The 23,198-nt window shown below is 39.9% G+C and overlaps 2 protein-coding genes across 5 annotated transcripts; one reads left to right on the top strand and one right to left on the bottom strand.

Annotated features, from left to right (window-relative positions):
• Positions 1–315: 315 nt before the first annotated feature.
• Positions 316–5,559, bottom strand: gnl3 (G protein nucleolar 3). The gene is made up of 15 exons (XM_058373037.1): positions 5,438–5,559; positions 5,165–5,223; positions 4,773–4,913; positions 4,559–4,678; positions 4,041–4,130; positions 3,789–3,924; positions 3,589–3,692; positions 3,357–3,501; positions 3,075–3,162; positions 2,456–2,633; positions 2,019–2,161; positions 1,695–1,831; positions 1,320–1,543; positions 668–710; positions 316–575 (listed from the first exon to the last, which is right to left on the bottom strand). Exons 1-15 carry the CDS (start codon positions 5,448–5,450, stop codon positions 469–471), a joined length of 1,728 nt encoding a protein of 575 aa, XP_058229020.1. The 5' UTR covers positions 5,451–5,559; the 3' UTR covers positions 316–468.
• A 637-nt stretch (positions 5,560–6,196) lies between these two features.
• pbrm1 (polybromo 1) lies at positions 6,197–22,950 on the top strand. 4 transcript variants are annotated; one of them, XM_058373031.1, is made up of 30 exons: positions 6,197–6,464; positions 7,481–7,641; positions 8,410–8,507; positions 8,783–8,930; positions 9,429–9,584; positions 9,681–9,791; positions 9,877–9,945; positions 10,024–10,122; positions 10,752–10,837; positions 10,942–11,033; positions 12,016–12,232; positions 14,224–14,365; positions 14,484–14,578; positions 14,694–14,973; positions 15,592–15,697; positions 15,890–16,529; positions 16,612–16,823; positions 17,098–17,283; positions 17,425–17,582; positions 17,690–17,944; positions 18,255–18,400; positions 18,542–18,699; positions 18,821–19,004; positions 19,498–19,702; positions 19,814–20,015; positions 20,245–20,400; positions 20,799–20,954; positions 21,330–21,379; positions 21,775–21,988; positions 22,132–22,950. In XM_058373031.1, exons 2-30 carry the CDS (start codon positions 7,504–7,506, stop codon positions 22,302–22,304), a joined length of 4,932 nt encoding a protein of 1,643 aa, XP_058229014.1. In that variant the 5' UTR covers positions 6,197–6,464; positions 7,481–7,503; the 3' UTR covers positions 22,305–22,950. The 4 variants fall into 4 exon arrangements, with proteins under 4 accessions (XP_058229014.1, XP_058229015.1, XP_058229016.1 ...); XM_058373032.1 differs by having other exon boundaries at positions 6,199–6,464; positions 9,429–9,578; XM_058373033.1 differs by lacking the exon at positions 20,799–20,954 and having other exon boundaries at positions 6,200–6,464.
• The last annotated feature ends 248 nt before the right edge of the window (positions 22,951–23,198 follow it).

The raw sequence follows: 23,198 nt of genomic DNA on the forward strand, positions 1-23,198 counted from the left end.
GGCCCAACAGTGGCAGCTCGGTGGTGCTGGGGCTTGAACCCCGATCTTCCGGTCAACGACCCAGAGCCTTAACCACTTCAGCTACCACTACCCCGTGCATATGTAAATCAGAGTCATTTGCCTGATGTTATACAAAATGAATCAACTTCAGACCAATCAGAATCAAGGATTCAACAGCACTGTGGTGGAAATGATATTTTTGATCTTTAAGTACTATGATATAATAAAGATCATGTTTGCAATGGTTGTAGATATGAACCAGCACTAGATTGCAGAAAGTCCCTTAAATGTTTAAAAATGACAGCCGACACAAAGTACAGAAAATTAAAAGTTTAATTATCCGTCATATATACAACTGGTACTGTCAGACTGACAGTGGTGTGTTTTGAGCCAGATGTTTCAGTCAATGGATCAGCCACAGATATATTACAGTCGACACACTGGCTGACTCGGGTGAAATCTGATATCTTATACAAAGTCTGTGCTGAAATCGTAGGCCTCGTCGTCGTCCTTCTGCGCAGCCAACAGATCGATGTTGACGGAGGCAGTGATTGTGTTTCCTTTCTTCTGTTTACCTATGAGCAACAAGACGACAAGTGACAGTTATCTTTCCAGGTACGCTGATAGGACGCGATAGAAGATAAAAAGAAAACGTTTTACTACTTACGTGTTCTCTGACTTTTGGTCTGCTTTGAGACAGGAGCCTCAATCTAAAATGTTTCAAGCATGAGAAAGAAAGAAATGAAAACCCGATGAGAAACCATAAACAAGACTGCTACAAATTCTAAGTGGCAGTGATGTAGAAAGGATCAGTAATACTGATGAGTTCAGAGTTGGATTAGAATGTCATCAAGTATATATGACACAATGGACTCATCATGACTCATCACTTGTATCTCAGACATGTCTGTAAAACTAAAATTGGAAGAATTAACAAGATCAGAAGTGATTTTAAGACTTTCCAGTTTATATGTTTAGACATTTTTGTATTCTAGTTTGACCAATATAATGTAAACAATTAAATCTAACTAATTCACTTTAAGTGCATTCACACTTCTTATTCTGTGCTAGCATTTTTTTAATCCGGACAAGCGGCTAATTAAGACATTGGCAAGAGGAACACATGATTGATCCGAAGCTTAAAAAGCTAGGATCTGGTCAAAAGGTTTTTACGTCAGGCATTTCATATAATAACAGTTTGAGGTATTCATTTACAATGGATAATTCTGTAATTTCTGTTCCATAATAAAACAATTAAGGTTTAACGTGCTGTTATGGTGTGAAGACACTGTCAGTACCCAGCCACATTGTTTAAGTACCTCCTCAATGTCCTCCATTTCCTCAATGTCGTCGTCTTCATCTTCATCCTCCTCTTCTTCTTCATCCTCCTCCTCATCATCGTCGTCGTCGTCCTCCTCCTCTTCTTCTTCTTCCTCCGCCTGTGTGTGTTTCTCTTCTGGGAGTTGACGGACGTTCAGAATTCCATCGGTCAGGCCCTTCGAGTTGAACGCTATATTGGTAGACATTTTTGAAGCATGCACACCTAAGAGGGAAAAAAAAAATACTAATTTAACATCTATAACAAGCAGAGGTGACAAATCTGTCATGATGCAGTAATCTTTCTGAATTAAACACAATTTAATGTTACTGTGTACAGAGATCATAACTAATAAGAGACAGAAGATGGAACGTACGTTTAATAATCTTTTTGTTGGCCGTTTTTATACTGTCCAAGTCCAAACCCGTCTGCAATTCTGTAATCGTGGCTTTAGTGAGGTAAGGAGGAGGGCCTTCTGTCTCTGGTACTTTGCTATAGTAGCTCAGTTTAGCTCTGGTAGAGAAACACATCACAAACACATATTTCAAATCAAGCAATTGTTACACGAGCCTGAAACACCGGACCAGTGTGTAAACAGATGATGGTATGGGTAAGAGGGAAATTCAAAGATGAATACACAACAATGAAACATTATTGTGTACGACTTAGGGCACATAATTTGTAAAAACAACCAGCTTACCCGGTCCAGTCCTTGAGAAACAGAGTTGCAGCCTGCTCCGTGTTGGGCAGTGAACCTTTCTGTAGAAAGCCACGCTTCTTGGCAAAGTAGGTCAAAAAGTCCAGCGAATTTTTGTACTTGGGGATATTGTAATGTAACATGACCTGAAGGTGAAGCAAACATGATTTATCTAGAAGCAATTAAACCGTTTAAAGCACACTTAATCCTACTGTGTATCATGACCAACTAACGAGAATAGAATATCGCAGGAAAATTCTGTTTTCCAGATACTTGGGATATTTAGGAAGTGGATTTTAAAAAAGGATTCCCATTTCCGACTTACATGTAGACTTTGTGGTTCCTGAAACCATTGACATTTGACAAAAGACACAGCTTTATGATAATGTCCTGGGTGGATGAAAAAAAGGAAGGCATGTCACTCCTTCGTTTCTACTCACATGCTGCTGGTCGCACTGTTTCAACAGAGCCTTGGCAGCGTCGAGAGGATTCACCTCTTGATCATCCACCTGTAGACTCCTCAGAGCCAGCTTGTAACCAGAGTTAGATGGAGCTGCCACTATAGCTGGGCTGTCGATCATCTTCACCTTTTTGGAGATATGTACTTCCTGCATACACCTGGATAACAACATGACAGCACACGCTCAACCCCCAGCGCTTATTTCTCGGTGTGTTTTAAAAAGGTGTACACTTCGAAGCTCAGTGTTGGATTGAATTCAGACTCCATGGTCATGGTCAGATCAATACAGTTCATCATGCTTCATAAGACTCGCACCCGGAGTAAGAAACAAAACAGCAAAGGCTCCCAAGGTACAAACTCTAAATAGCTAATTTAGTTCCTAATAAAAGCGTGCTGGAAAATTAAGGTGTGTGGAAGACTAGCTTTTAATCTGCAGATTAAAAACCAACAGTTAATTGATTCACGTGTAATTGAAGAAATTTAGGAATGTTCAGAATAAGTGTTGAACAGAGGTAAAGCTGTGTGTGTGTGTGTGTGTGTGTCCTGGACTAAATTGGGAGCCTTTGAAGTTTAGCCAAGACTACTATAAACAAACTCACTTGGTCAGTCCTCGCTCCACTCCAGCATTACACGCTCTGATGCCTTTTAAAGTGTTTATGATGCTGCTCTTTCCAACATTCGGGAAACCTGAACAAATGCAAATCATCGCTATTGAACGAGTGCTTATTTTCATATGCAAAGAATTCTGCATCAAATTAAAGAAATCACAGTTGGATTATTTGAGTCATCAGTGACTTGTATGAAAACAGAAAACTCATCATGTGTCACTTTAGGAATCAAGAACCAGAACGCGAGTTTGTGGTGTGAAATTCATGTCTTACCGACAACACCGACTTTGAGCATAGTCTCCGTGCCTTGGTTGCTGGCCAACAGGTTGAGCACCTGCATGAGAGAATCTGACCCGAAGGACACTCCTGCTCTGGTGTAGTCAACGACACCATTGGCAACTCTCTTCTTTTTCTCAAGCTAGAACAATCCAACAAAAAAAAAATGTATTATCAGAAGAAAAACTCCATAGCTCCAAAAAGCCACGAGTTGCTGATTTGTACATACCACAGTCTTGTCCTGGATGTGTATAGATGATTTGAAGACAAATGTAGGACACTGTGCTTGAAGATACTGAACCCATTTCTCCAGAATGTTTTGTGGAACAAGATCTAACACATTAGAATGAAAGAAAATGGCTCAGGGTTCTTTCATTCTCGGTTATCTTAAGTCTCAATGGGAATCATGACAGCGCACTGGTTACATACCAATCTTGTTTAGTATAAACAGCAACCGTTTCTTTCCATCGTGCTTTAACACAGCTTCCTCCAGCTGAGGACAGCGGCAGCCCATAGGATCCCTGGCATCCAAGACTTCCAAAATCACATCAGAGGCTTCGATAACCTGAGGAGAACATTACATACTGAGCACAAACAGCACACAGATGACTGTCCTGAAGTATAATTTGTTCCCCTGTATAATAACAGTGTTATAAGCCAGTGAGTCAGTGCGAATTTTACCTTATTCAGTTCGCTGCATCTGAACTTCTTGGAGCTTTTCGCTTTTGCGACTGCCGCCCTTTTTTCTCTCTGCGCTTTTACTTTCTCCTCCTGAAAAATGCAACAACGATGAATACCTTAATCATCACATCAGTAACATCTTATATGGCAGAGAGCACAAAAACCCTACAGTCATGTGACCGGTGTCGCTTGTTACTGTAGCCGTGGCTCTGTGTTGTGCATGTACATAGAAAATCATAGTCATCTGTTACTTGCTACTGGGAACATACACATAGTTTAGGAATAGAATCAACCGATTATGATCATTAGAAAGCCGCACGTGCAGAACAACTGACTGGGGACAATTTTGACAATAAAGACTGCAGAAATACTGCATAGTTTCTAATAGTCAAAGGAATTGATTAGAAGAAACAAAGCTCTCCGTAATGTGCAAACTGTGGGTGCAAGGATAAATCCTCCTTCACATAAAGGATCAATTTGCTTCACAATACTCTTTACCTATAAACATGACAAATCACCTTTTTCACTTTCTTTTTCTTTGCCGGAGTGACCTCGCTGCTTTCTTCTTTGCCCTTCTTTCTTTTCTCAGCTCGCTCCTTCTGCTTCTCTAGTCTGTTCTTCTCTTTCAGCTGTTCAAGCTGCACCATGCAGAGAAACAAGATGGGTCAGAAGGAGAAATATCTATATAACGATACATAATGCAAAAGCCTCTCAAATGTCATTCTGGTCCACCTCTTGCTTTCTTTCCTCTGCTTCTCTGAGGACGTCCTCTTTAAACGGTGCGCTGTTTGGGACGCCGATGTCCTTCTTGATCTTTCTTCTGATTCCGCTCTTCTTCGCCTCTTTCCTTAGTTTTCTGTGATGCTCCCGAACCTAGAAACAGGGGAGAGAAAAGATCCGGAACGTCAAAACTGGACTCTAATGTATGTCTATTGGCCTAATAGTCCACAATGTATGAGAGGAGAAGGTTTTATTTCACCCACTAACCCTAAGTAGTGCACTTAGGTATCGAAAAGGATGGATTTGTGAAGAGACATGAAGCAAACCATACTGTAACAGTATAGCAGAAGCAAATAATCATTGAAACTAACTACATAACCACATTATATATGCAGAGTTCTTACCTTTTTCTGGATTTTAAAACGTTTGGCGCAGGACATGCGCTTACTCGCCTTTTTTAACTCTGAAAAAAGACAAAATTGCATGTGTTTCATGATTAGCTTCTTAGCTTAGCTTACACCGCATCTCTCTCTCACCAAAAATAACAAGAATGTATGAAATATATAACTGTTCACCAGACAAACAGAGAACTCTAATAATTACAACTTATCCTTCAATTACCTTTAAATATACGAGCTTGTAATTTTAAAAAAATATGTATATATAACAGCACTTACTTGGTCGCTTCATGCTTGTCGTTGCCACGCGCTTTCCTCACATGCGGATTCTCCGTGCGAAGTTGTCTCGCGCTTTCTGTTTCCGGTTCCGCTTAAGCTTGTGTTAGCTGACTCCAAATGCGTGTGTTTTTCGCACCTGTTTTACGCCGAACCCCGCCTCTATATGACCAGGATTGGTGTAGAAGCAGCACTGAATATTACATTAGCTTCATGTTCCTGGTTTATTGTTCATTATTATAAATTAAAATATTTTTTACTTTGCATTACTCGAAAAAAAAAAATAAAAAGCCTATCTCTCTCTCTCTTTATATATATATAGCTTCTTGTTGATATGATATATGATTCTACTAATATGCCATATTGTTGCAACAATAATCCCTACTACCACTACTGCAAATAATAATAATAATAATAATAATAATAATAATAATGATAATAATGAATTTTATTTATATAGGCGCCTTTCTGGTACTTCCAGATAAAAGATAAAACAAGACAACATTGATAAAGATAACATTAATAAATAATTAATTAATTTAATTTAATAATAAATAATAATAATACACACACAATACTACTACTACTACTACTACTACTACTACTACTAATAATAATAATGATAATAATAATAATAAAAAGAAGACGATGCATTTTTTCACATTTTGAACTAAACATTAATTTCTTCATATTTATATTCCATATAATATAGAATAAAAATAACTACAAATATGAAAAAAAAAAAAATGAAAAAAAAAAAACATTTCCACTTTATTTATAGCCATTGTTTATGTCCAATGGTTGCTATGGTGATAAACGCTTAATGACTACCCAACTGCCCAATCACATGCCGTCTTGTCTGTCCGAACTGCTTTAGCCAATCCGAGCACAGGAGGCGGGACGTCTCGGTATACGGGTGCGAAAAAATAACGCACTCCAAATGGTTAATTTTTCCCCCCGTAATAAATCAATCAGGGTTTTTGCGAATGTTTTGCCTACATTCACAAAGAAGGCTGAAAAGAAACTGCAGGTAAGGCTCGTGTGGGCACGAGTGGGTTTTTTCCCCGCCACTTCAGCTGTTCACGGTTAGTTAGCATCTCCGGTGTTGAATAGAAAAGCGCCGGTGAAGAACAATCATCGGCTAGCTGCTAGCTCGGCTACGTCTGAAGATGCATACTAGCGTACTGGATAGTGTGCGAGTAATAAATAGTACATAAAAACGGCGCGGTGCTTTTGACGTGCTATGTAGGACGTTAGTGTGCTGTTTTGGACGTTGCCTTTGTGTTTGTGTACGGTAGCGACGCTGTTGAGGACCTGTCACCCAAACACTTCATCTCAACCGCACATAACGGTGCTGCATTACCAATTATATCAGGTCTCTGCAAAATCCGGACTCATTAAAAGGTTTATGAAGATTTTCTGTGCATGCATTTGTCTTTGCAAAGGAAATATGCATGCATGCATGTGTGCAGCCTTGCACGTGAGCGGTTATGGTTATGGTATGCATGCCATATAAAATCAATGATCATTAAGATTAGGTTTAAAAACAAAACTGTTTAGTGTCCAGGAAATTATAACGAGAACCATTAAGGTAAAATGGGTGAAATAATATTCAGTATTCAGTATTACTATTCACGTGTAAAGACATTCTGCATTACCTGCTATTAAGGTCACACTAGGATTCAATACCAACAAGATACTGAGATCTTATTGTAAATACTGATTGCATTTGTTGGTGCAGAGCAGAAGAAAATAGATGTGAGGAATGAGCTCAGCAATATGGAAGTAGAGTCGTTACTCTTTAGAAATCCTGTCAAGACAATTGAGGTGGTTAAGACACCATACAAGGATACCCCCTGGTCGGTTCTCTCTAGAGCCGTATCACTCACATCCCGCTGGAGATATTATATCACAGAGTTGACTCGCAGACGTCTGGGGATCCCCTGAGAGAAGCTGGAATGTTTTCAGCCTGTTGCCACCACGAGCCACACTTTGCAAGGATTTTTCATTTCGGTGCCTGAAAGTTTTGTTTTGCTTTTCATCTAGGAACCTTCAGCTTCACCTTCACCATGGGCTCTAAGCGGAGGAGGGCCACCTCCCCGTCCAGCAGCGTGAGCGGTGGAGACTTTGAAGACAGCCAGCCGGGACCGACCTCCTCTTCCAGCCGAAAGAGAAGAAGAACAGCAAATATTCCTACGGTTGATCCTGTGAGTAGCTCAGCGTTGTGCTGGTTTTCCTTATGCAGAGAAGAAATTATAGCATACTTTGTTTTTTGTATGAGTTTGTTACTGAGTCTCTGCATATTTACACTGCACTATTTAATGTTTAATGTTTTATTTAAAGTAAAGATATCCATCAGTATACCGTGCATGGATTCCGAATCGTTCAGAAAGTTAACATGTCGTAAATCTTATCCGTTTATAGTCACTTCATGTTGTGGAACATCCATAAATCATTGGAATTACTTCCCATTATCACTTTCTCTCAAAGTTAGTAAGACAAAACACCGCCTTATGTTAGAGAGTAACCCGGAAGACTTTTCCGTGATGGAAATCATACTGTTACAAAGCGCTGACTGGAGACTCCTTCTATGAAAGCCATCCGAGTCACAGTGTTAGTTGTTACAAGAAAATAATAACAAAATAGATTAAGTACTTTTATATAATCAGAGCTGCTGTTATAATAGAAAATTAAGTAGCCAATCAGATTCGAGAATTCAGCGGCGCTGTTTTATTAATTTTTAAGTGTGATTGTTGTGAATTATCAGACGTTTCTGCATATGAAAGGGCTTTAAGGCCATGTGTGTTCCAGGAGCTGTACAGGAAACATGGCAGTCTTTGTACAATCCGTACATTTTTTCCAGTATTACACACACTCCTTTCTTAAGCTCTGTCCAAGACTAGTTTTATCTTGCCAAATAGATGCTTGTTTCTTTTGTCTTACACACGCTGTGCTGTCTGTTTTCTACCGCTCAGATTGCAGTGTGTCATGAACTTTACAACACTATTAGAGACTATAAGGATGAACAGGGCAGGATGCTGTGTGAACTCTTCATCAGAGCACCAAAGAGAAGGTGAGACGCACAAAGTGCTCTACAAGCACTTTATTAGGAACACTGTACTCAAAACAGCCTCAATTCTTTGTTTCAAAGATTCACCAAATGACTGGCTCATTAGATAACGCCATGAATGAGGAGGTACACAGATGTTCCTAATAAAGTTTTGCCTTAATATTAAGGCCTAATAAAAGTCGTTGAGCTGGAACTCAATATACTGACTAAGCTGAAACATTACACTCTGTCAGAGAAATGTAAGTGAAAAATAATCCTCAGCAACTTCTCCCACAAAGGAATCAGCCTGATTACTACGACGTTGTGGCGCAGCCAATTGACATGATGAAGATCCAGCAGAAGCTGAAGATGGAGGAGTACGACGATGTGGAGCAGCTCACGCTCGATTTCCAGCTCCTCTTCAACAACACTAAGACCTACTACAAGGCAGGGCATCACTCTATAAAGAGTTTATTAGCTACACTATATAATCATATTAAGACATCATATATTCACAGACGGTCAAATCCAGAATTATTGGCGCCCTTAATGAAATATATATTTAAAAATATTAACACAATCATAAGCAATCAATCTTAAGTAAACCTTTGTCCCACAAAACACTAAATATCAAACTTTATTCATATTTAAAATATATTTGGTGTAGTAAAAATAGTGTGCCTTTTCTTAGGTCAAATAATTTAAATTTTACGCAAAAGCATATTATATATTATTGATTGATTATTTCATAATATATTATTTTATTATTATTTTAAATAATTAAAAAATAATCTATTATTTAAATATTAATTTCTAATTATTGTGCACCCCATTTTGAGATATACCAGATATATCTTTTCATTATTTTGATTATAGCACATAAAATGATGTGCTATGATAGAAAAAAAAAAGACAATCCTCTCATTTTTGGTTTTTTTTTTTCAGCCCGAAACCCCAGAGTACCGAGCTGCATGTAAGTTATGGGACCTTTACATTCGCACCAAGAATGAGTTTGTTCAGCGAGGAGACTATGACGAAGACGACGATGATGGTGACGATACACGAGAAACTCCAGGAGGCGCCATGGAGGACGAGGCGAGAGTAGACAGAGAATATTCTCAAACTTTCTTCGTGATGATGTGAATAAATCGGTGTTGTGCGAGCTCGAGGAATAAATTGTGTTGGTTTGTTCCTCAGGCTGCAGCCAGTCTTAAGGAGGTTTTGGAGCAGCTGCTCGACACGGTGTTGAGACACACCGAACACGGACGACTCGTCAGCGAACTCTTCCAGAGACTTCCTTCTAAAATTGTAGGAGTCAAACATAACATAACATCACATAACACAACATTAATTATATTTTCATAATATATTTTCACTGTTGCTTCATTCGCAGCAATATCCGGATTATTACACTATTATCAAAGAGCCAATAGATCTCAAGGCCATTGCACAAAGGATACAGGTATCTCTAATACAAATTTCACTTCAGATATTTGTCAACATTTAATTTCCGCTGAAATGAGATCTATTTCCCTTCTAGATCAGCTACTACAAAAGCGTGAATCATATGTCCAAAGACATCGACCTGCTGGTCAAAAACGCTAAAACCTACAACGAGCCCGGCTCGCAGGTGTTCAAGGTAATGTATAATATGTGAATACGTTATAAGCGAGGAATAAAACATCGCCTTTTACTCTTTTAACAGCAATATTGAGAAATATTTTATTCTTTATATACCACAACAGTTGACCACAAAATTTAAGTTATAGATTTATGTTTATTAAAAGGACGATATTGTACTTTAATAATTTATAGTAACATTTATTTTTGAGGAACATAAGTTAGTCCCTTATCTTATAGTTCATGTTACAGCATCTATAAACAGTTGTTCCTTCACCAGCATCTTTTTGAAGTTAATAATGACCAAAAAATGCAGTCTGTTATTTGAACGAGAAAACAAAAAGACCTCAGTCCTGAAGACTTTCCCTAACTGTTAAAAAAGCACAGGCACTGCAGACTCCTTTTAGAAATAAATAGAAACGTCTTCACTACATCAGTCATTGTGTATTTTTTTTTTTTTATTGTTTATTATTAGGCTTAGATTGTGAACTTTTGCTATACAAAACCCTGTAAAATTCATTGTTACCATAGAAACAGTACCATATCAGAACAAGCAACGTGCAGCATAATGTATACTATTAAATCAGCTACGCAGATTGTTAAATTGTTCTTTGAGCGCAGTAATAACGTGTCACGATGAACCCGCAGGACGCAAACACGATCAAAAAGATCTTTTCCCAGAGGAAGATGGAGCTCGAGCACATGGAGCCTATAAAAAGCAGCATCCGTATCAGGTCAGTCCTTTCAAACACGTTTCTCTTCTTTCTGCGAAGCAAAAAGCATAGAGATTGACTAGTGAGGTAAAACGTTTTCTATTGTTTTGTTTTGGATTAATTAGGAACAGAAAATCTGTGCACGGAGACAGGCTCTCTTCAATTACCATGGCTTTACAGTACGGCTCTGAGAGTGATGAAGACGGCATTCTCACTGGTACCTTCCTTTTGATTACTGGTTATGACTGATTTCCAGTTACAGCAGTGCATCTTCCTAGTAGGGAAGACTTTGAATTGAAAACACATGAATTAGTTTTCATTTAGATTCAAATGCAGACTTTCAGCTTCCAGTTGATATTTTTTATGTCCCCACCATGAGTAATTACACAACTGGCTGGGCAGCTATTTCCTGCCCAGGCATGTGCTTTACCCTCATTATCTTATTTCCAAATAAGCAGATAAAAGGTTTGCAAAGTGAAGAATTTACATTTGGAATCTGTTGCTGTTAACTCTCTGTATCTGAAGTCCAAAGAACTGTCACTGATGGTGAACCAAGTCATCGTTACGCTGTAAAAATCAAAACAAACCCATCAGAGAGAAAGCCAGATCAACTGTTTACTCTATTCTTAAAATGAAAGAATGCACCAGTGAGCTCAGGAACACCAAAAAGCTGTGTTTCTGTGGTGGATTACAGACAAATTCTTTTTTTGCCAGATCAAGAACACCCTCCTGGTAGGAGTATCTGTGTTAAAGTAAACAATCAAGTGAAGCTTTCACCAGAGGGATTACTACAAGTTATAGACACAAAGTCCTTTGGACCGATGAGATAAAAATTCCTGACAGAAAACATCACCTTAACAGCAACAATAGCTGTATGTTAAATTACAGCACATGAACACGTATCTGTGTTTATTATAGAAAATTAATCTATACCTCCTGGCCAATCAGAATGGAGAATTCCACAGCGGTGTAGTGTAAATATTTATATGTACATTATGAACTTTTTTAGCATGTATCTGCAGTTTATCTATAAGGTCACATGACCAAATACACTTTTTTCTTATTTATGGTGGTAAATTTCTGCATGATACACTTTGCAAGTCTGTGTGTTCAAACATCACATCAACAAGCTTATATCATCCACTGTTGAGTTTACACTCTGTCTGATAAATTCTTTGCCTGTACCTCTGTTAACTCAGGCTCGGTACATTATGATGAGGGCGAATCAGAGGCTGAGAGCATCCACTCCAACATGGACATGTCCAATCCCATCTTCCAGATGTATGAGGCTATACGAGGAGGCAGAAACAGTCAAGGGCAGCTCATAGCTGAGCCTTTTCTTCAGCTGCCCTCTAGGAAGGACTACCCAGACTACTTCCAGCAGATTAGCCAGCCCATTTCCCTCCAGCAAATTCGGTATGGCACATGCATAAGCATTAGCTTGAACCCTAACCCTAGGATCTCATGCATATGCTTAGAACAGTTATAGTATAATAGTTGTAGTGTTATAGTTGATTGATGTTATTCAGGGATATACTAGCATGCATAACTGTTGATTTTTTTAATTAACTAGTTTAGAACAATGCTTTTGACGTCTTCGCCTTGTAAAGGGGGCAGGACAGCAAACATCGGCGTTGCTAGACCAGTTTCTCCCACTAGAGAGCTCCAGATCCTCCTCCAGAGATCCAGTGTCCTAATTGTAATCAGAAGCAATTGGCTTCATCTTTGCTTCAGTTTATTTTAAGAAGAGCACTTAGCTTGTTTAACGCTTAGTATTGAGTCAGCTATGTTACATGGTGCTCAATTCTCAGCTGGTAATGTCTGGAAATATTTTTCTGTATACATCTTGGTAATTTAACTGGTTTAAGCCAAATCCCAAATGCCCTTAGCTCTTAGCCTATGTATATATTTATACATATTCTCCAATTCAGTTCAGTTTCATTTATATAGCGTGTTTAGCAAAGGAAATGATCACAGAGCAGCTTCATACACTGTCAAAGAATGGTGAAAGTATCTTCAGTAAGCATCAGAGTCATTTTCAATTTCGTTTTTATCATTAAATCTTTAGAATCTCAAGATATTTGCTGAGTAATTAAGTGTTGAAAGCAAGAAATCATACACACAAATCTGTGCCTTATCAAACACAGCACTCTAATGGAAAACCTTTGGCTATCCATGTGGGGGAACAGCATCCAGACATCTGAGTTTACCAGAACACTCTGTGCCCACGAACCGTCCAGATCTGAGCTTTTATGTAAAAGCCATTAATAAAAGACATGTCCAAATATGAACACTGAAGACTGACTTTGTTTAAAAGATGAATTAAATTATAAATGTAATTATTTTCACCTTTTGATCGAAGGAAATGTGGAGGATCATTAGAAAAGCATAAGTTTGCACAGATACTGAGGTGCAAGACCATTCACTGCTTTGTAGGTTATCAGTAAGATATATATATATATATATATCAATAAAATATTTTACTAGGAGCCAGTGCAGTGTGGTTAAAATGTACTTATGTGATCTAACGTTCTGGTTCTAGTAATTACTGCAATATAGAAGTAGAAAAATAACGAATTAATTTTTCCTGCATCATGTACCGACATATTTCTTAGCATTTGAGATGGGGAAAAAATCTTATCTTATATTATCTATATGAACTTTAGATGAGGAAAGGATGATGCGAAACCAAAACACCCTCCCACCAAACAATTCAGGAAACCAGGCAACAAGACAGCATTTTCTGAGCCTTAGTTATGTTTAATGACTATGTGGACTAAGGCTAAGCCATCGATGGTGGCAGTATTGACCAGAAAACTGAAAAAAAATGGGGGTTGTCTAAACTGCAGTAGGACAGGAATAGGAATTGAGAAAGACTTCAAAATGTTGCAGTGTTAAAAGCAATGCCAGTGTTTCTTTCCCAAATGTGCTCTGATAATTACTGATGTTTTGGGGGGTTAAAAAAACAAAGGATGCTCAACTTCCTAAGAGATTTTCTGGATCCTTACAGCACCAGCCCCAGTGTCGCATCCATCACCCTCTTATTTAAAAGTGTAGGATTAGGAGTTAGATCTTGACTTTCACTTACCTACTGTAAAGCATTCAGTATTGATCCAGCTGTGCGTACTGAGATATTCAACCTCTTGGATATATAAATTTCCACCAATTTCTTTATCTTTAACTTTTTAGATTGCAATTTAGTCTTCATTCTCACTACTTTCCATTAAATGGACAGTCACTTTTTTAATCAAGGTGGTTTTTGTTTCAGAAAATCTATTTTAGTATACAAGTGAAGGCCAAATTAATATCTTTCATCTGGAGCGTCTGAACCCTGTGGGGTTAAATACTTATGCAAGCAGCATTTTTCAAATTTAGATTTTCTTTGAAGCTCTTCTTCCTGTTTTCAGTGATAAGATGAAGAATAACGAATACGAGAGCGTGGAACAGATGGACGCTGATCTGAATATGATGTTTGAAAACGCAAAGCGCTACAACGTCTCCAACTCCCACATCTACAAACGTGCCCTGAAACTGCAGCACATTCTTCAGGTTCTCTCCCCCCCCCCGATTTGCTTTAGCTGTAAAGTTTTTGCTATCAGTCTTGGCTCATCGTCAGAGTCAGTTTTCACTATTAAAATAAATTGAAATATGTCTGTTTGGGTTTTAGTTGAAAAGAAAAGAGCTAGGAAGAAGAGAGGATGAGGATGGTGATAGTATGCTGTCCTCTACTCTGTCAGATGGCAGCACCACCAAACGCAAGAGGTACCATCGTTTAGAAGATAGTAGTTTAAAAAATCTTAAACAATTCATTTCCATAAATTATTTATAAAGGTTTTAGATTCTATTTGAATTATTTGGGGGTTTTTTTCCATTAAAGTTATAAAAAGAACACGAAGAAGAACCGTTTGAAGTCTCTGTACCAGGTCGTCACCGAGGCTCGAGAAGTCGGCACCGGTCGTAGACTCTGCGACTTATTCATGGTCAAACCTTCTAAGAAAGACTATCCAGACTACTACAAGGTCATTCTCGAGCCCATGGACCTGCGCACTATAGAACACAACATCCGCACGGATAGATACGCCAACGAGGACACCATGCTGGAGGACATGAAGCTGATGTTCCGCAACGCGAGACACTACAATGAAGAAGGATCACAGGTGGAGTAGATTGCAATGACAAAGCAATGGTGACCATAAAGACTGGATACTATCCTCAGTTTAATCAGGAACAGAATTGCAAAAAGTAAAGAATCAAAATTATCGGGCATTCTGTCAAGACGAGGCTGTGTGTTGCAGCCTTAAACGAAGCCACAGCAATTAGTCAATAACATTAAAATTTTTAGCCATTTATAATTACATCACTTGCTCACCAGCCTCTTAACACAGCTTGTTTGAAACCCAGAAAGTGCAAAGTCTTTTCTCTTGCAGTCTTTTTTATATCATAAAACTGACACTGGAGACCCTAAATGTCTCCTTACTATAAAAATCACCATATTGATGATATACTTCATGTATTAGTGTACTACTACTTTCTGCTGTTACAGAAATGAGTCTGTACTTTCTGACCAGTCAGAATCAAGAATTTAGCAGCACTGTGTTGAGGCAGATTGTATGGAACTTTAAAGCTGCAGACTTAAATTCTTTAAAGCGCACAGAACAGAGTAGTGTCTAGGATTTTTTTAATATGTTTTATATGTTTAAAGCAAAATAAAAGCCTGTTTAATAGTAATAGTAAAATTGTGGTTGTACTAATCTCACACGCTGGTTTATCTGTAGGTGTATAATGATGCTAACACTCTGGAAAAGATTATGAAGGAGAAAAAGCGAGAACTCGGGCCTGCTCCAGAAGAGGAGGACATCATCTCCCCAAAGCTCAAAATAAGTATGTTACTCTGACTTAGAGCATGGGTTTGTCTTTTTCTGGCCTAGAAATAGATTTCAGTAATATCTTCATCTATTTAATTTCATACCAAACAGAATGCATTAAAAATAATAAACTACTCTTATTAAAATGATTTTTATTACTGTTGGTTGATATCATTACAGCATATCATTATACTATATGTAATTCCAGGAAAGAGTGGGATCTCTCCAAAGAAGTCCAAATACCTGACGCCACTGCAGCAGAAGCTGAACGAGCTCTACGAGGCGGTAAAGAACTACACAGACAAGCGAGGCCGTCGGCTCAGCACCATCTTCCTGCGCCTGCCATCCCGAGCTGAACTGCCGGACTACTATCTGGCCATTAAGAGGCCTATAGACATGGAGCGGATCAAAAGCCACATGCTGGCCAACAAGTACCAGGACGTGGATGCTCTGGTGGAGGACCTTGTGCTGATGTTTAACAACGCTTGTACCTATAACGAACCCGAGTCGCTCATCTATAAAGATGCTCTGGTGCTTCACAAGGTACTTTTGGAGACCAGGAGGGACTTGGAAGGAGGCGACGACTCTAATGTCCCAGACGTACCTCGCCTCATCCAGGACCTGATTCGCAGCCTCTTCTTTTCAGTTCTGGGTCACCAGGACGACGAAGGTCGTTGCTATAGTGACTCGCTGGCCGAGGTCGCAGCCGAGGACCCGGCAAATCCCGACAGGCCTCGACTGAACTTCGAGATCATAAGGGCAAACGTAGAGAAAGGGCGCTACAAGAGGTTAGACGTCTTCCAGGACCACATGTTTGAAGTGCTAGAGAAAGCCAGGAGAATGCATAGGTAAGGTTCCATAATGATTAGAGCTTCCTTTTTTTTTTGTTATGTTTTCCGAGTGCTGATAAAGGAACGGGTTCTGTCACAGGACGGACTCCGAGATCTTTGAGGATGCGGTGGAGCTGCAGCACTTCTTCATCCGGATCAGAGATGAACTGTGTAAGAACGGAGAGATCCTGCTCACCCCGGCGCTCAGCTACACTTCCAAACACCTGCACAGTGATGTGGAGAAAGAAAAGAAAGAGAAGCTGCCCAGAGAGTTTGAAGAAGACAAGCTCAAAAGGGAGGAGGAGAAAAAAGGTATAATAATCATTAGTCTTTCGAGAAAACTATAATCTGTGTATTTAAATATATCTTAAATAATATCTGCAACGTTCTTGTAGAGTTCTTGCCAATTTATCCTCAGTCATACACTCATGCTACTTAAAGTAAATATCTTGAAATACAGTACCCATAGATTTCATTTAGTGTCATTTTTCACAAAATGTGAGTGTTTTAGCATAAATAAATGCTATTTTAATATTGTTCAGTAAAGGGACAGTCATGTATCATCACTATTTCTTTCACACCCCAGAAGCAGAGAAAAGTGAGGAATCATCTGCCGGGACTTGGCAAGGAGGCCTCCAGCGCACCTACAGCCAGGACTGCAGTTTTCGTGATAGAATGTATCACGTAGGGGATTACGTCTACGTAGAGCCTGCTGAAGCGAACCTCCAGCCTCACATCGTCTGCATAGAGCGCCTCTGGCAGGATGACACAGGTACTATGAGGATTACTTCAGCAAAACTATAGGAAAGGGTGTTAATACTATGAACAGACTACAGGTACGGATTAAAACTAGACACAAGTAATGTGATGTTGAATATTTTTAGGACTGAAGTGAGATCTTTTTTTTCTGTAGGAGAGAAATGGCTTTATGGCTGCTGGTTTTACAGACCCAATGAGACTTTCCATCTCGCCACACGCAAATTTCTGGAGAAGGAAGTCTTTAAAAGTGACTACTACAATAAAATTCCTGTTAACAAAATTCTGGGAAAATGTGTTGTAATGTTTGTTAAGGTAAAGTCTTTTGACTCGGTTGTATAACCTTGGTGATAACTAAATAGCAGAATGGTTGTCACTTTGGTCTGTTTATTTTCCCCGCTGTTCTATTTCTTATTATTCAGGAATACTTCAAGCTCAGCCCCGAGGGTTTTAGACCCGAGGACGTGTTTGTCTGTGAGTCCCGTTACTCAGCCAAAACCAAATCGTTCAAAAAGATCAAGATGTGGACCATGCCCCTGAGCTCGGTCAAGTTTGTCCCTCGTGACGTGCCCTTACCTGTTGTCCGGGTGGCCTCTATGTTTGCTCCGAAACCCGAAAGTGAGAAAGCTGCCGAGCCGACAGAGGACAACAAAATTGTGGCCGCGATTATTGATAAGGTGAGAGTAAAAATTAGATGCTGTACTGAAGATGAATGATCCATGATGTGCCATGATCAGAAGGTCATTTGACATCTCAAGGAGGTTTTTTCTTGCTACAGTCACCTCCGAATTGCTCAAGACAAAATTTTTATTAAATGAGATAAAACCATGATGTACAACAATTACAACTGGGCTCATAGATAGCTATTTAAATAGTGTCTGATTCCAAGGAAGTTGGAAGACAATAAAATTATGGAGAGCTGCACAGAAGGAATAGAAAACACAAGTGACCGCAGTGTGAATAATAAAAAGTTTAATTCGCATGCAGGAGAGGGAGGACGTTCCCGTGGAAATGAGCAACGGCGAGCCGGGCTGTCAATATTACGATCAGCTCTGCTACAACGACATGTGGCTGAAAGTGGGAGACTGCGTCTACATCCGTTCCCATGGCCTAGTGCGCCACCGTGTGGGCAGGTAGACCATTTAACATGAATGGCCTTCTTGTTTTGTACATTTAAGACATTCTTTTGGTTTCTTTTAAACTTCATGCAATCACTGGCAGAAATTTGGATGATTGAACATGTTGGATGCCTTTGTGCTTGTGTGATGGAACAGGATTGAGAAAATGTGGGTGCGGGATGGGGCCGCCTACTTTTTCGGGCCCATCTTCATCTATCCTGAGGAGACCGAACATGAGCCCACCAAGATGTTCTATAAAAAGGAGGTGTTTCTAAGCAACCTGGAGGAGACCTGCCCCATGACCTGCATTACTGGTACCCTTCACTACTCTGTCTATGATCTATAAAAGTCAGCTTTGGATTGTTACATGAAAGTTTGTCCAATAACCATTCTAGAATAACTCAATGTCTCATACCTGGCTTGCCTGTTCTTCAGGAAAGTGCACAGTGTCCTCATTCAAAGACTACCTTTCGTGCCGTCCGACCGAAGTGCCTGAAGATGACGTGTTGCTGTGTGAGAGTCGTTACATTGAGAGCGAAAAGCAGATGAAGAAGTTTAAAGGGTTGAAGCGATTCTCCCTTTCTGCCAAAGTAGTCGAGGATGAAATCTATTATTTTAGGTCAGTTTCCTTTGTTATAACATGTTGGTCTGGTGTGCTGCCAGAGCTGATTTTTCTGAACAGCATGTCCTATAGTGTTTTATTCCTCTTCTTCTACAGCCATTTACTTTTATCTGTGTATAGCTATGTGTAATGTTGTAGAATGTCCACAAAACAAATGATTTCCTGTTATCACTTAAAACGGCTATAAACAGTCCCTTAAACAACTCTCTTTCTTGAAGCTAAAATGACAAATAAATGCAGGTTGCCATGTTACAGAGACACTCCTGAACCAAAAAATCCTACAACCATGGCTTTATGTCTGACTGTTACAAAGCACAGAAACTGGAGACTCTTTCTAAAAATTCTAAGCAAACATCTCATAGAAACTAGAAGAAACTATATATATGGTGTAAAACCTGTAACTGAACTATTTTTCTATAGAAATGGCAACTTATTATAACAAGTGTATTAATATAATGGCTGCTGTTGTGTAAATAACGCAACACGACAGGAAGCTGATTGTGCCTCAGAAGGAACCATCTCCTCTGCTGGACAAGAAGATCGAGGAGCTGGAGGCCAAATTTGCCGAAATGACAGACGAAGAGTTGGAAGACCTGGGTGAGGACGATGGGGACGGCTTGGACGGACAGGGAATGTCTCAGCTCCAGGCGCCACTACACAGCGATCTGGACATGTTGTCCTACACGCCGATACAGGTCACTGGAGCATTGTTCGACCCAAATCTAAAAAGAGTCCAAATCTGCAAATCAGCGAATGAATAAATTAAACATTTAAGGCTGTACATTGTTAAACTTTTTGTCCTACAGTCCACACCAAAATCCTTTAAGGGCCTGTCGAAGAAGGAGGGCGCGAAGAGGAAGATCAACATGAGCGGCTACATCCTGTTCAGCAGCGAGATGCGGGCAGTGATCAAGGCCCAGCACCCGGATTTCTCTTTCGGCGAGCTCAGCCGTCTCGTGGGCACCGAGTGGAGAAATCTGGAGTCGGCCAAGAAAGCAGAGTATGAAGGTGAGAAACGATACTTCTGCTGAATACACTAGTGTGTGTGAACAAGGAGATAAAATCTTTCTCCAGCACTGTAGCTATTATACTTTTCTTTATGGCCTTTTTCCCAAAAATATTTGAGTTTACTGTGTACATGCATTTTTACAATTTTACAGCCAAGCGAATATGAAATCCAGATCAAAACATGAAGATTAAACGTTCAGAATCAATTGTGTGTGTGTGTGTGTTTCAGAGAGAGCAGCCAAAGTGGCGGAGCAGCAGGAGCGTGAGAGAGCGGCTCAGCAGCAGAACTCCCCGAGAGCAGGTACCCCAGTAGGGGCGCTCATGGGGGTAGTTCCCCCTCCGAGCCCTATGGGGATGCTTAACCACAGCATGACTCCTATGGCAGGTAACCCCTCTCAGCTGCGCTGGTGGAAACACCACACTGGTGCCACACAGAGCTGCAATGAGAAGCCTAACTGCTAACACACTTCCTTTTCATTCCAGTCCCCATTTCCTTTAATTCATCCTTAATAATTTGACTATAATATCGAATGCAGCATCATACTTCCACTTAAAACTCTCCAAATCTTTTAGTTAATCTGTTGCATGTGCATGAGCTGTATCAATATACGTATGTAACCCTTAGTTGTTTTATTTTAACATCCCTGAGACAGTTTGCTTTCTTTTGTTAAGACAAAGCATATGATTTCCTTATCCATACGTAGTTGCATGTCTTACTGATGCATGGATTTTTTTGTGTGTGTGTGTGTGTGTTGCCATCTTCCTTCCTTTCAATCCCCAAAGGCATGATGGGTAGCTTTCTTCGGCCACCCATGCTGCCGCTGCCAGGTCCAGTTAATGGCATTGTTAGCATGGCTGGCATACCGCCGCATTTCCTGCCTGTCTTACACCGCTATCTCCCTCCGGGCATGTATGGCTTCCCTGGCATGCGCTACCCGGGTAAGGACAGCCACATGCCCACTCCACCTGTGCAGTTGCTTCCTGTCTGCCTCTCAAACTCAAACCGGAGGGGCTACCTGTACCATAGGCTCAGGGGCTTGAACTAACCAGCCTGAGCTGGACATGAGAAATAGCTTCTGTTGAGAGAAACCCTACAAAAGAGGGCTGTAGTAGCTGCACTTTAATGTGATAGTCAGATATTTTTTCAGTAGCATACTTTCATTGTAAATCAGTGCTGCAACTGCCCCCAGATTTTAAGCCTAATTTCATTTAGAGCACCGATTCAGTTCACTTTTGTGGGAAAAGATAATCGCAAACATACACCGAATCAGTGCTTTTATTCACTGTGTGTGCTTACTGAAAATGTTTTCCCAGGTATGAATGGAATGGGCCCTGGATCTGCAGCGAACTCCTATGGAGCCCAGGTAAAGTAGTGCACAGAAATATGAAGGAAACTTTAGGTTCGTCATTAATATATAACATCATTATATGTTTAAATCTGCAACCAAACTTCAACTTTTTTACTTTGTTAGCAGTATGTAACATGACATTTTGTCTATTAAAGACAAAGAATGGAAGGAAAGGAAGAAAAAGAAAAACAGAAAGTAAAGGTCTTATTCAAGATCTTTGTTTATTTATAGGGTAGGGCTTCATATTAGACTTTGCTTTTTAATTGTGGAAAACTCACGGCTCAAAAACACTGTACAGACATGGAGTAATGGTTTCAGTAATGAGGATTTTCGCGGTATATTTTTATTATACGTCTAAGCAAAAAATTAGTCATGTATCTATCTTATCTTCTTATCATGTGGCTCTATAGGCAGGGATGCTTGGTGCCAATCAACAGGCCCCGCCCCCTTACCCAGGACAAGGGCAGGTGGGCCAACCCTCCCTCCAGCAGCCCTCCACCCCAATATTCGTGGCTCCTCCACCGAAACCACAACGGCTCCTCCACTCTGAGGCCTACCTGAGGTACATAGAGGGGCTCAACGCAGAGTCGTCTACGGTCAGCAAATGGGACCAGACGCTGTCCGGTGAGGATGTGCGAGATTACAATATACAGATATTGAAAGGATGTTTAATGAGAGCCTGAGTGAGTTAGTCACTTAAACTACAAACATGATAATTACAGTGTGAGCAAAATGTCTTCTTTTTCTGTGTCCGCGCGTTATATCAGCTCGAAGAAAAGACGTCCGCCTCACGAAAGAACAGGAGAGCAGACTTCCGTCTCACTGGCTGAAGAGCAAAGGGGCACACACCACCATGGCCGATGCCTTGTGGCGCCTGAGAGACCTCATGTTAAGAGATACACTAAACATCAGACAAACCTACAATGTCCAGAACATCTAAACCAGCACCGGAGTGCCACAGCGGCGCCTCCTAACAGATCCGATTCAACTCATCGGGTTTAACTGGATGACTTCAGTCAGGGGGCTTCACGTTAAGAAAACACTGAACTGTGGCACTCTGAGATCTGACACGATCCGTTATAACGATTCATTCCTGTTCATCGGCTAACACAAGAGTCACCTTTAGAGTCTGAATGTGTTGTTTTGTAAAACGTAGTCCTTTGTGTTCGTGTGTGTGTGTGATTTGACTCCTAGCACTTTGAACGAATTTGTGTTTTAGTTCGTTATTAAATGTTGCTCTAAGATAGAGATTTTCATGAAATCTTCTACGATTGTTGATGCCTTCATTTTCCATGCGCCATTTCTAAGATAGAGAGACTTTCATACAGTGTTGTGAAACAGTCGTTCGATGACTTTGTTTATTTTAAGACCTTGTCCTTGGTTAGGAAAGTAAAACCGTCTTATTGTTGCCTGTAAGCATTTTGAAACGCAGCTTTAGTTCAGTAAAGTGGTTTCCTACCAGAAGTAGGTGTTTTTTTTTTTTTTCATGAGGTGTGGTTTTCTTATATTTTCATTTAGATGAACTTTAAAGAATTTCATAGAACAATATCATTTGCTGCTGAGCCAGTGCTTCAATAAACTGCCATTCTCAATGCTTTTTGTCCTTTCTCTTTTCAGATAATTAAAAAAAATCGTTTTAACTAAAAAATAGAAAATAATTTAATCGATAAATTTGGTTATTTTTGTGCGTGCTTGCGTCACGGACTGCATGAATGAATGAAACGTCATCCTTCCAGCAGTCCTACCCGTATTCGGAGGAGTCCCGCCTCCTGCGCTATGATTTGGTTATCATTTCAAGTCGTAGCACAATTGTCCAATCAGTGATGCGCATGTG

Source organism: Hemibagrus wyckioides, linkage group LG21 (genome assembly GCF_019097595.1).
Source record: "Hemibagrus wyckioides isolate EC202008001 linkage group LG21, SWU_Hwy_1.0, whole genome shotgun sequence".
NCBI lineage: Eukaryota > Metazoa > Chordata > Actinopteri > Siluriformes > Bagridae > Hemibagrus > Hemibagrus wyckioides.

Coding starts and splice junctions, on each gene's coding strand:
- gnl3 (XM_058373037.1), bottom strand. Junction 4,131..4,558: donor AGAAAAAGAAAGTGAAAAAG/GTGATTTGTCAT, acceptor TGCATTTTTCAG/GAGGAGAAAGTAAAAGCGCA. Junction 711..1,319: donor AAATGGAGGACATTGAGGAG/GTACTTAAACAA, acceptor GAAACATTTTAG/ATTGAGGCTCCTGTCTCAAA.
- pbrm1 (XM_058373031.1), top strand. CDS start 7,504: ATGGGCTCTAAGCGGAGGAGGGCCACCTCCCCGTCCAGCAGCGTGAGC. Junction 11,034..12,015: donor TGAAGACGGCATTCTCACTG/GTACCTTCCTTT, acceptor CTGTTAACTCAG/GCTCGGTACATTATGATGAG. Junction 18,700..18,820: donor CCCCATGACCTGCATTACTG/GTACCCTTCACT, acceptor CCTGTTCTTCAG/GAAAGTGCACAGTGTCCTCA.